Source organism: Zootoca vivipara, chromosome 9 (assembly GCF_965207765.1).
Source record: "Zootoca vivipara chromosome 9, rZooViv2.hap1.1, whole genome shotgun sequence".
Classification (NCBI taxonomy): domain Eukaryota; kingdom Metazoa; phylum Chordata; class Lepidosauria; order Squamata; family Lacertidae; genus Zootoca; species Zootoca vivipara.
The window spans coordinates 27,089,911-27,101,971 of NC_142592.1; the positions used below are offsets into that span (position 1 = coordinate 27,089,911).

The window sequence follows — 12,061 nt, forward strand, 5'->3', positions numbered from 1 at the left end:
CACCCGAAAATCAGTGATGGAGAAATAGCAGCACAATGCTAAGTAACATGGACATTGTGAGGAAGTACAACAAATATTTCCTCCCACCCTCAAACAAACATGTGCCTATTCCAGTTAGGGCTTCACAACAGCATTAAAATTTTTTATCAGGATATAGGTTAGTAAAATGTCACACTTGCCTGCGCATCTCTGACCATTAAATACCAGGCTAAGTATAAAAGTCTACCCTGGAAGATCTGAGCTTTCATTTTTGGCACCTCTCAACAGGAAATGGGTTCCAGAATTGTGAATCGGTCTCAGATTTCCCAAACTACCGGTACTTGTCTTTTATAGTATTTGCCCCATTCCAAATGGGATGTGCATGCAGGCATAAAAAAAGGGAGATGGGGAGGAAGGGAGGCAGAGATCCCTCATCAATATCAATGAAGGATATGCTCTTAGCAAGCACAAAGGTGGCTTATGACTGAACAAAATGGCTGAGCCAGAGCAATCACAAAGAATCACTGAATCATCTTGGTTTACTGCAAACAAACATTCTTCACATGAAAATCAATGGCGTTATTAAGGGATTTCAGATTTCTGCCCCCTCCAAAATGTTTACACACACTAGAAGATCCTTAAGCTAAATTCCCACTCAGCTACAAAGCCCACTGGGTGATGTTTGGTCTACATCTCAGCCTAATATTACTCCCAGGATTCTTGTGAAAATAAAAAAAGGGTTTGAGGATATGTGGTGCCTTGAGCTCCTTGGAGAAAAGGGAGGATATAAATTCTGTGATGACAATGACAACTACTACTATTAAATATGTATTAAGTAAAGTATCAACAAAACCTGCAAGGAGTTAGGATTTGGACATTAAAAAAATTAATACAGAACCCTTCTTCCAAAAGTGAAAGAAAAAATCTTGAAATGGGAGGAAAAAAACACCTTAAAGCTTAACAATAGGAAAGTTACAAGATAAACTAAATTTGCACACTGCAAAGTGTGTTCTATTCCTCTTGAAGCATTCAGAAATTATTAAACCCTACTTAACAAAACAAGCCGAGCCTCTCAATTAAAATTCATTCCATGTAGTCTTGTCCAATACCTATTATTACTAATACAATAAAATGTATAATTTATAAGTACAATGGATAAGATGCGGATGTGTCTATTGTGCTTCGCAGATCTGTGCATGAAGATCTGTCTTTACTGGCATCTCCCACCAAACAATTTATCCTTTAGCTTCTTATATATCCTTTTCTCTCTCTCTCTCGTGTGTGTGTGTGTGTGTGTGTGTGTGTGTGTGTGTACATGCTCTGCAGAAGATGAATTGTACCTGTCAGCAGGTCCTCCAGGTCTAACACATGTTATTACAACAGGACGAGATTTATTTCTGTCATCATGTGCTCCACCTAGGAAAAGAGAATGAAGTAGGTATCTTCTTGCTACTCCTTGTATAAATTGTCATTTCCAAAGCAGCCATCTTGAAAAATCTGCAGCAGACACCAACAGAAAACCCTCTTCCCATCCCCAATAAACCGCCAAACTTTAAGGCCAGTGAAGTGACTCTGTGGCGTATCGTTAGTTCAAGATCAGGGGGGGTGGGGTGGGGGGCTGGTTGAACACAATCCAGCTCAGGTTAGCAAAGGAATGGTACTTAGTGATGACTAAATTCTTGTTGTATTAATTTCAAGCTGAAAAACTGGAGCAGGACAGTAAATACTGAAACCAATACATGCAAACTATGTAGTTACCATACAGATAGCCCTTTCCTTTATGAGCCTGCCTGAATTCTGAGATCTACAAAAAGAGATACTTCTCATATTCCTGCCAACATCTGAGGCAGGGATATGGGAGAGGATATTTTCACTGGGTGCAACCTGCTGTAAGAACTATAGGGGGTGTGTCTTGATCTCTGTTCAGTATTCTTCTGACTTAAACAGGTGATCTCTCTCTGTTTATTTTATTTTATTTATTTCTGGGATTTCAAAACTGTTCTTCATCCAAGTAGATCCCACAGTGGTTTACAAGCATTAGACACAATTAAAATTGTAAAACCTACAATGAAACAACCAAGATCTCTTTAAAAACCTGCACTTGGGAAAAAAACAAAACCGTAGCAGTTAATAATAACCCCTAAAGCCTTGCACAATCCAATTAAATTCTGCTGAAGTCTTGAGTAAACAGATGTGTCTGGACTGTCTTCAAGGGTCGTTCCACATATAGAGTATATTACAGTAATCTAGACATGAAGTTAGTTTCAATTTTGGGTGTTTACTTATTTTTGGGTATGGTACTGACTGGTGCTTACATCTTCTATTTATATGTTGCTACGTGGTATTTTATTGCTTGCTGTGTTTTTATTCAGATTGTCAGACTGCCATGGGCAGAAAGGGGGAATAAAAATGTAATAAACCTTTATATATATATATATATATATATATATATATATATATATATATATATATATATATATATATATATATATAGAAAGTTCAAGGAGCCAGATATTGACACATGCTCACTTTACTTGCCTTTATCTAGATATTAGAACACAACTAACAGTAAGAACTGTGATCCTCAAACTGTGTAGGACAAGGGACATCTTTACCAGCTGTGCTGTGGGACAAATAGTTGGAGAGAAAGGGGAATGGCAGACAGAATAAGGGACAGCAAGCTCGAGAAATGAAGTGTTTCGAAGAACTTACCTCTTATTACAAACCCAAAAGTGTTCCCTTCTTTATGTAAAGTAACTTCCACAGTTCTAAAAATGAGACCTGAACCTTGTACAGCTGAAAAATTAAAACAAGTTTTCCAATTATACTATGTACAATAATACAAACATTTAAAGTCATTAGTGAAGTACTTCTAATATAATAAATTCATTCAGTTTTAGATTTAGAAAAAACCCTAAAATGGAGGAACAATCAGCTTCTGAGAGGTTTTGACAGAGCCATGCTGACTGACACAATTTGAGACATGTTTCTGTGTTTAAACAATGGTTTTTAATAATCTTACTCCTTTGCCCTATAAGCATAAGCTTACAGAATTGTAAATCTTGGAAGAACTAAGGCTGTATTTAGCTCTTCAGGTGTTTTCTGATTGATTGATCTTTGAAATCATTCTTGCTAGATATCAGAGAGCATTAGAGTAATGAGCAGCAAGTTGGAATATATATATAAAACCTTCAGTATGCTATTTATATCTTGTCATCCTCAAAATATTCCTATAACCCAGAGTACTAAATTTCCAGTTCTACAGCCAAGAAGCTGCAACTAAGATGTCTGTCAGTATTGGTGAGCTAGCAATTGAACACAAGTATCTTCATTTCTAATACCCTCTTATTCATAGACAACACTGGTGTGGGTGGGTGTACTTGAGAGGAAAGGAGAAAGAGAATAATAAAAAGAAGTATGACATGTTGATCAAATACTGACAGTAATAGCTAGACACTGATCATTCAGTTTCATTACCAGATATACTTGTACAAGGTCAGAAATTCTGAAAACTTAAATGAACAGTTATGGTTGTAACTGTAATGCAGCGTGACAGACTCATTTTTCGATTCAGTGGACAAAAATCACACACACGCAACATAACAGTGTAAACAGAGTTGTTACATTCGAAATATATGCGTTTAACCTATGAAGTTGATTACGGTAAGTTAATCAGAGCCCCTAATTCAGATCACAAAACTTACCCGGTAATTATTGACATCGAAGAACATCATAAACAGAGCACTGAAGTTCAGAATTGTTAATAAAAACATCAAATTTAATCAACGATCGGGACCTAAAAACTAAATATGTTCAATCAATTGAACACAATCCACCGCTGAGCAACAAGCACTGAACATACCATTGATTTCAGAAATGGTGCGCTGGGTTGCACCTCTAATTTTTATGAATGGGATGCACTAAAATGACTATAGAGATAAAGTCATTTTGCTTTCCCTCTCTGTATGTATGACTGCGTGTTTGTTTTGTACATATGAACAAGAAACAGAAGCCAACAAAGGGCTGTATGGATGAAGGATAAGAATGCATTTCAAGTAAGGTCTGCCTTGCTTCCCAGTTGACCTGATTGCGATGGGACAAAATAAACAGAAAATTGGGGGGGGTGTACCCCACATCCCACACAATGAAATCACAGGGTGCATAATTAGCTTCTGGTGTGACTGCTTTTTCTTATTTCCATGTAAGTAAATGGCCAACATTCATTAATATACAGAAGAGTAAAGTGCTGCTCTTTGGGGAGAATGTTGTGATGGGGCTAAACAACTTGAAGTTACCAACTCTTCCACAGCTTCTTTTATCCACACATACCCTAACTCAGTCAGACAGATGGGCAATTTGTTAGCGACTGAGAGAAGTGAAGCTAAAAATATAGTGATGGTCATGTTAGTACAAAACAATGAGGCACCTGAAATTGGATCATGTGAAGAGAAAGAATGGGAACTGGGGGTGGGGAGAAAGCCCCTGAAGGTGTTCCAAACCATGGAATGTGGTGGCACTGTGGTCAAACCACTGAGCCTCTTAGGCTTGCTGATCGGAAGGTCGGCGGTTCAAATCCCCGCGACGGAGTGAGCTCCCGTTGCTCCGTCCCAGCTCCTGCCAACCTAGCAGTTCAAAAGCACATCAAAATGCAAGTAGATAAATAGATACTGCTGCGGCGGGAAAGTTAACAGCATTTCCGTGTGCTCTGGTTTTCGTCAAGGTGTTCCGTTGCGCCAGAAGCGGCTTAGTCATGCTGGCAACATGACCTGGAAAACTGTCTGTGGACAAATGCCGGCTCCCTCGGCCTGAAAGCGAGATGAGCGCTGCAACCCTAGTTGCCTTTGACTGGACTTAACCATCCATAGGTCCTTTACCTTTTTTTTTTTTTACTATTTCAGTTTTGAAAAACCAGTAACAGTTGAACACCCCCATTAACCTCACTCATGCAAGAGTATTTTGCACACATAATTATCACAGTTTAGAGCTCAATACTTACAGACTGGCGGTAGCTCGTACTCCACTTCTAATACAACTCGCTCGCCAACGTTTTTAAGCAAACTGATGATCTCATCATGGCGGAACTTTGTCAGGTTGATTCCATTCACAGATTTGATGTAGTCTCCCACATCCAGTTGGTCACTCCTGCAACAAACACACATGCAACCATCTTCTTCAGTGAAACTGTGTTGTTGTTTTTTACTACGTCTTAATAATTAAGTAACTTCATTCTGAGCTAGTTTGAAAGAAACTGGAATACTGTTTCCTTATCCATGCTAACATATTAAAGGAAATGGATGAGTTAATACATTTATAGAAAGACGGCATTTTTAATCACATCTTAGAATAACGAATACTGGGGAGAATAAGTACCCATATAATTTATTAGCATTTTTCTGTAAGCATACAACAAGATGTTACATGGGCAAGTTGAACATCTGCTTTATTTTAATTTTTACTGTATTATGCTGTAATTAGTAAACTAATTAAAAGTAAAGGTGGGAAATGAACAATAAAAAAAGAGAGTAACATTACTTTGAAATGTGCTGGGTAAGAACTGCAATGTTTACAAGTTAAAATATGACTGTATTTTGCTTTGAATCTGGTGACCAATATCGCTTCTCTTTTGTACTGTTTCACGTTATTCTTAATGGAAATTATATTATTTAGAATATACCGGCCCTGAGATCTTTGGGTATAGGGCAGTATACAAATTTAATAAAATGACAATAAATATAATTATCTGAACACTAATTATCCAAATGGTAATCTAGCATTACCATTATTTATGGTAATCTAGCATAATTTATTTACGCAGTGTCATCACTGTGCAAGGAGCTTTGCTGGCAAAGGATAGGCAGGCCAGGCCACTGTTGACTACTGAAACTGGCCACAGCTCTCAAGGGTCTCAGGCTGGCATTTTTCACATCACTTCCTCCATGAAACTTTTTTTTTTTTTTGCTGTAGATACTAGGGACTGAAACAGGATGCCCCTGCCTGCAGTGGCTGTATTCTACCACGGAGCCAACCAACCCATTTTGCCGCTTGAGGTGAAACAGAAAGTGCTAACCTGCCCTGTTGTCACTGCCTGTGCCATGTTCTCCTCCAATGGTAGAGAAGCAACACTGGCATTGACGACGATTTCTGGAGAGATCTTACATGCTCCGAAGCTGGTGACAGGTGCTCACGGGGGTGCCAATTTGGGGGCTTCTGTTCTGCCACCTGAGCTGGTATCCCCCACCCTGCTTAATGGCTGCATGGGTCCTATAGCTATGGTTCCTCTCCTATTTAGCCAAGTTATTTGATTTAGTGAAGTTTGATTTTAAATATATGTATGTTATTAACTTGTTTTGGTCATATTTAGACCTTGCCAATTAGACAAGTTAGCTCGAATATAATCCACTTAACTCTTTGTTTTACTTTCTAAACAGTTGCTATCCAGTTTTATTTTAGCCAGCTGATAGCAGGAAACCTTCTGCACAAGTCACTAACAATGCAATGCTACACATTTCTGCTCAGAAGTAAGCAACATTGAATTAAATGGGGCCTACTCCTAGGAAGTTGTGTAGGAGACTGCAACCTAAATGTCCTGTTCATATTTTAAAACCACATTCTTAACTATGAAATAGGTCTCGATGTTAATTATCAAATTCAAAGGAAATTAATTATCTTGAAACGATCTTTGATATTTAAAGCATAAGCCACTCAAGGGAAGCAGGGGAGAAGATGGTGCATATATATAGATATATGTATGTTTCATTCTGTGTGTCTGTTCTGATATGCCAGTAAGGTAAAGGTAAAGGGACCATAGCTGCCAAGTTATCCCTTTTTTAAAGGGATTTTCCCTTATGCTGAATAGGATTCCTCGCGAGAAAAGGGAAAACTTGGCAGCTATGAAAGGGACCCCTGACCGACTCTGGGGTTGCGCGCTCATCTTGCATTATTGGCCGAGGGAGCCGGCGTACAGCTTCCAGGTCATGTGGCCAGCATGACAAAGCCGCTTCTGGCGAACCAGAGCAGCACACGGAAACGCCGTTTACCTTCCCGCTGTAGTGGTCCCTATTTATCTACTTGCACTTTGACGTGCTTTCGAACTGCTAGGTTGGCAGGAGCTGGGACCGAGCAACGGGAGCTCACCCCGTCGCAGGTATTCGAACCGCCAACCTTCTGATCAGCAAGCCCTAGGCTCTGTGGTTTAACCCACAGCGCCTTTCTTATTTGTTATTGGGATTTTTTTTTAAGGCTTTCATACAATGTTCTGCTTTTTGGGTTGAGAAGTATTTACCGAGCGGCAATTCCTCCTTGACGAAGGTTGGACACTCTTGGTTTACCATCCTTGTCAATTCCACCAGATACTGTAAGCCCCAAAGTTGTGCCTTCTTTCTTCATTAATTCAACTAGTGTTGAGCCCTTGAATTCCTCTGTTGAAAGAAAACTATTATCATTTTAGAACTTTAAACAGTATAAAAGATTTTAGCGATTAATTTTAATTTTCAGAAAAAGCTGTAATACCAGAAATGTTTGCTTTTTTTGGATTACTGTTGGTTCAGTAGCTGAGAACGTATTTACCAGTGGCAAAGTAGGCTATTGGCCACGAAAGCTCATGCTGTCATATGTTTGTTAGTCTTCATATTGCCACAAGGCTCTTTGTTATATTTGGCTTTGAATACATTTTTTTAAAAAAAATAAAAAGAACACTTTGAGGTTTCTCCTACAATAAAGAGACATATAAATAAGGTGTATAAATTTTATGAAATAAAAGAAAACCTTTTTTTAAACCTAAGGTTGAGCTTAAAATGATTTAGCACTCAGAACCAAATCAGGTAGCAGTCATTCCCCCAAAGTTTATGGTGAAGAAATTACCTTATACCTTAAGGTCACACTCCAACAAAGAGCTAAGTGTGCTTAAGTGCATAGCACTCTTGATATAAATGATAACAATCTCAGAGAGCTTATTTAGATAATGATTTGTTTTGCTAAGTTCTTGCATAATAAAATGACTGCAGCTGACTTTTGAACCTTAGCACTTAAATCTGAAAAATGCATTTATGCTTAATAACATACAAAGTTTGGAATACTATTTTGCACCTCCTTCCCCTTTTCACATGTGCTAAATCAGGCATCCCCATACCTAGGCCCTCCAGATGTTTTGGCCTACAACTCCCATAATCCCTAGCTAACAGGAAGAGTGGTCAGGGAAGATGGGAGTTGTAGTCCAAAACATCTGGAGGGCCGAAGTTTGGGGATGCCTGTGCTAAATGAAGTATAGTAACATTTTGTGCCTTAAGGGAAGTACAACCCATAGATGTCTACTCAGATGCACATTCAGTTGAGTCCAGCAAAGCAATCTCAGGTAAGTGTGAACAGGGTTGCAGCCAGGTATTGAGACACAAACACTTTGGGTAAGTCCATTATGGATCCACTGGTCCCATCACCTCCTGGCAAATAGAAGGGGAAGAAATGGAGGCAGTGAGAGATTTTACTTTCTTGGGTTCCATGATCACTGCAGATGGTGACAGCAGTCATGAAATTAAAAGATGCCTGCTTCTTGGGAGAAAAGCAATGACAAACCTAGACAGCATCTTAAAAAGCAGAGACATCACCTTGCCAACAAAGGTCCGTTTTCCCATTAGTGATGTATGGAAGTGAGAGCTGGACCATAAAGAAGGCTGATCACCGAAGAATTGATGCTTTTGAATTATGGTGCTGGAGGAGACTCTTGAGAGTCCCATGGACTGCAAGAAGATCAAACCTATCCATTCTGAAGGAAATCAGCCCTGAGTGCTCACTGGAAGGACAGATCCTGAAGCTGAGGCTCCAATACTTCTGGCCACCTCATGAGAAGAGAAGACTCCCTGGGAAAGACCCTAATGTTGGGAAAGATTGAGGGGACAAGAAGGGGACGACAGAGGACGAGATGGTTGGACAGTGTTCTCGAAGCTACCAACATGAGTCTGACCAAACTGCGGGAGGCAGTGGAAGACAGGAGTGCCTGGCATGCTCTGGTCCATGGGGTCACGACGAGTTGGACATGACTAAACGACTAAACAGCAACATCAAAAATTATGAATTCAAGTCGGACACTGTATTTGGGGACCAGGCAGGAATTTTCCATTTGGCATCTGCCATCTGGTTTTCACCTACCTCGTAGCAATCATCACAACTTTGTAAGGTAGTTAAGCATTGGGTGAGTCTAGATCTCGACTGAAGGTGAGGTTGTAGCCTCCGCCTTCCCCTCATGGGAAAACAGTATCTACACCTGGGCAAATTTGCAACACCTGTATGGAAACATTCCTTTGAGCATATGCTGCTGCTGTAACATACAGAAGGCAAACAATTGAGGCTAAGAAGCAGAGGAAGGGGAATTTGTAACCATTTTTTTTAAAAAAGGAATTAGGACAGAATGTGGTGGCATGGCTACAAATCAGCACAAAAGGCAAGGGGAGGGGAATCTGGGTCTACAAGAAGCCTCAGAACAAAAGATGCTGAAAATGACACATTCAGGTATTGCAAACAGGTCACTGACAACAGAATTTTTAACTTTTCAGAGTTTCCTTGGAAAGAATAAGTCAGGGTTAAGGGGCGTGGGGACACAGCCTGACATTTTGATGGTGATATAATTGTGTGGTAGCTGCAAAAATTGTGCATACATGAGCAGAACTGATTCCATAATGAATACATCTCAGAGCACTGTAAAACAAGCAAATCCTGTCTTCAGCCCCGATTATTGTGAACGAGCCTTTCTTAATTTCAGATGCTGTGCCAACTCTGCTTTGCTCAGCTTAATTTACACACACAAAAAACCCCGTGGTTTTGCATAGCCTGGCACTTGATAAGACCCAAACAAAAAGATGTTATTTTCCTTAGGGAGCTGGAGTTCTCTCTTCAGGGCTTTGACATATAATATGCTTTAGCTAACTGGGGGGGGGGGGGAGTAAAATAAAAAAATTCCTTCAGTTGCATTTTTAATTTGGGGGCAGGGTGTGTGTGTGTGTGTGTGTGTGTGTGTGTGTGTATATACATCAAGGAGCGTCTCCACCCCTGCCATTCAGCCCGAACACTGAGATCCAGCACCGAGGGCCTTCTGGCGGTTCCCTTGTTGCGAGAAGCCAAGTTGCAGGGAACCAGGCAGAGGACCTTCTCGGTAGTGGCACCTGCCCTGTGGAACGCCCTCCCAGGAGATGTCAAGGCAATAAGTAACTATTTTACTTTTAGAAGACAACTGAAGGCGGCCCTGTTTATGGAAGTTTTTAATATTTGGTTGGAAGCCGCCCAGAGTGGCTGGGGAAACCCAGCCAGATGGGCGGGGTATAAATAATAAATTATTATTATAGTATTATTATTACTGTGTCACCATAATAGGTCGAGCAGGTTTGTAAAAACACACTACGGCAAGTAGAGAGAAAGCACCTCAACTCACACCTGTCTCTTCTGCATTCTTCTGTTATATAGAAACCTGCCCTTATTCTTGGGTTACACCCAACTAAGCCATACTCAGAGCAGATCCACTGGAATTAATAGGCATGGCTTACTTAGGTCCATTAGTTTCAATTGGTCTACTCTTAGTATGACTAATTTGAGTGCAATCCCTTGTCTTGTTGTTTATAAATTCAGGTGCTGTGGCAACAATTCTCTGTTCTGCTCATCGTTTACTTTCTGCACATCTTTGTTGACCCAAACCACTCTGAGAACTCTCATATGTAATCAGTTGTAAGGCTTCAGTGTAAAGCTAGGAGTCCTTGAAAATGTTTACACGTAACGTGGTTGAACTCCATTTGAGCAGCGGGCAGCAACCTTCCATTTATACCAGGTAATTCAATTTTCTGATTTTTTAAAGAAGTTGCAGGCTTTAAAACCAGAGCTAATGCCTTTGTTCCTATATTACCCCCACCCCCTAGTAAATATCACTTGCTAGCTCAACTGTCAGGTCACTATATACTCATTATTCATTTCAGACTCAGGTTGGAATCCTATGCACAGAACAAAGAGAGACTAATATCCAAGAAAACAATAATAGTTGTTTTTGTTGTGCTGCATAAAAGCATAACATTTTCTTGAAGAATGAGTGATACAATTCGTGCACAGAAAAGGGTTTGCAGCAAAACATTTCAAGAGACCTAGAACAGAACAAAGGAGTGAAAAAGAGCTTTAAAATAATTCATAAGGTGTTTTCTTGCAAGGCATACTCAATATAAACATATTCTAGTCTAGCGATAAAACAAGTGAAGAATGATTTCTAAACAAAGAGCGATAACTTTATCTTTCCAATTAAAAAATAAAATAGAAAATACACAGACAATGGTGGAAAGCACTGGGAGAAGTCTTACATTTAGGATTTTTAAAGCTCAGATAATATTCCATCAACTGAAGCTTGATATTTTCTCAAAGTCAATTGAGAACGGTGACTGGGATTTTTAATCTCTTCCAAATTCAAAGATTTAAATAAACAGTGCATCACATTTTGAATTGGAATCCACATCTAAGATCCCTACCGTTAAAGGATTCAGATGAATCCTTTAATCAAGACTAAAATAAGACACAAGAAACTCGAAAGCAAAATAGTTTACATTAGAATGTGCTGCACCCCAGAAATGCTAAACATTTTTGGCCCTTTTTGTACTATACATTTAATGCAGTATAATTTAACCTTCTGTAGTCATGGCTTCCTCTGAAGACCCTTATTCCCCTCATGAAGCTACAACTCCCAGAGTACATTAGGGAAGAAGAATTTATTGTAACACCACTCTGGGAACGGTTGCTCTGTGAGGGGACTAGGAAGCTCCTAACAACTCTCAGTATCCTTAACAAGCAACAGTTCTCAGGATTTGGTGGGGAGGGGAGTCATGGCTGAACAATATGGCTTTAAATGTATACTGCAGATGGGGCTCTAGTTGCTAACGGTATTTTGCACCCAGAAAGATTTCCCATTTAAATATGTTTAAATACATTTGAGAAGAGGTGGAGAAATCTATAATTCAGGGGTTCCTGCACATCTAACTTTTACAGTGGTACCTCGGTTTATGAACACAATTGGTTCCACAAGTCTGTTCATAAACTGAAGCGTTCATAAACTGAAGCGAACTTT

The 12,061-nt window shown here is 39.6% G+C and overlaps 1 protein-coding gene across 12 annotated transcripts in view; it reads right to left on the reverse strand.

Annotated features, from left to right (window-relative positions):
- The window catches only part of GRIP1 (glutamate receptor interacting protein 1), a 315,585-nt gene that overhangs the window by 57,014 nt on the left and 246,510 nt on the right, over positions 1-12,061 (reverse strand). For all 12 annotated transcript variants that reach the window (XM_088676455.1, XM_035127918.3, XM_088676453.1 and 9 more), the window contains exons 3-6: positions 7,262-7,397; positions 4,976-5,121; positions 2,692-2,775; positions 1,320-1,395 (exon numbers count right to left, since the gene is read on the reverse strand). In XM_088676455.1, coding sequence (XP_088532581.1) covers positions 1,320-1,395; positions 2,692-2,775; positions 4,976-5,121; positions 7,262-7,397 — 442 coding nt within the window. The remainder of the gene's footprint in view (positions 1-1,319; positions 1,396-2,691; positions 2,776-4,975; positions 5,122-7,261; positions 7,398-12,061) is intronic.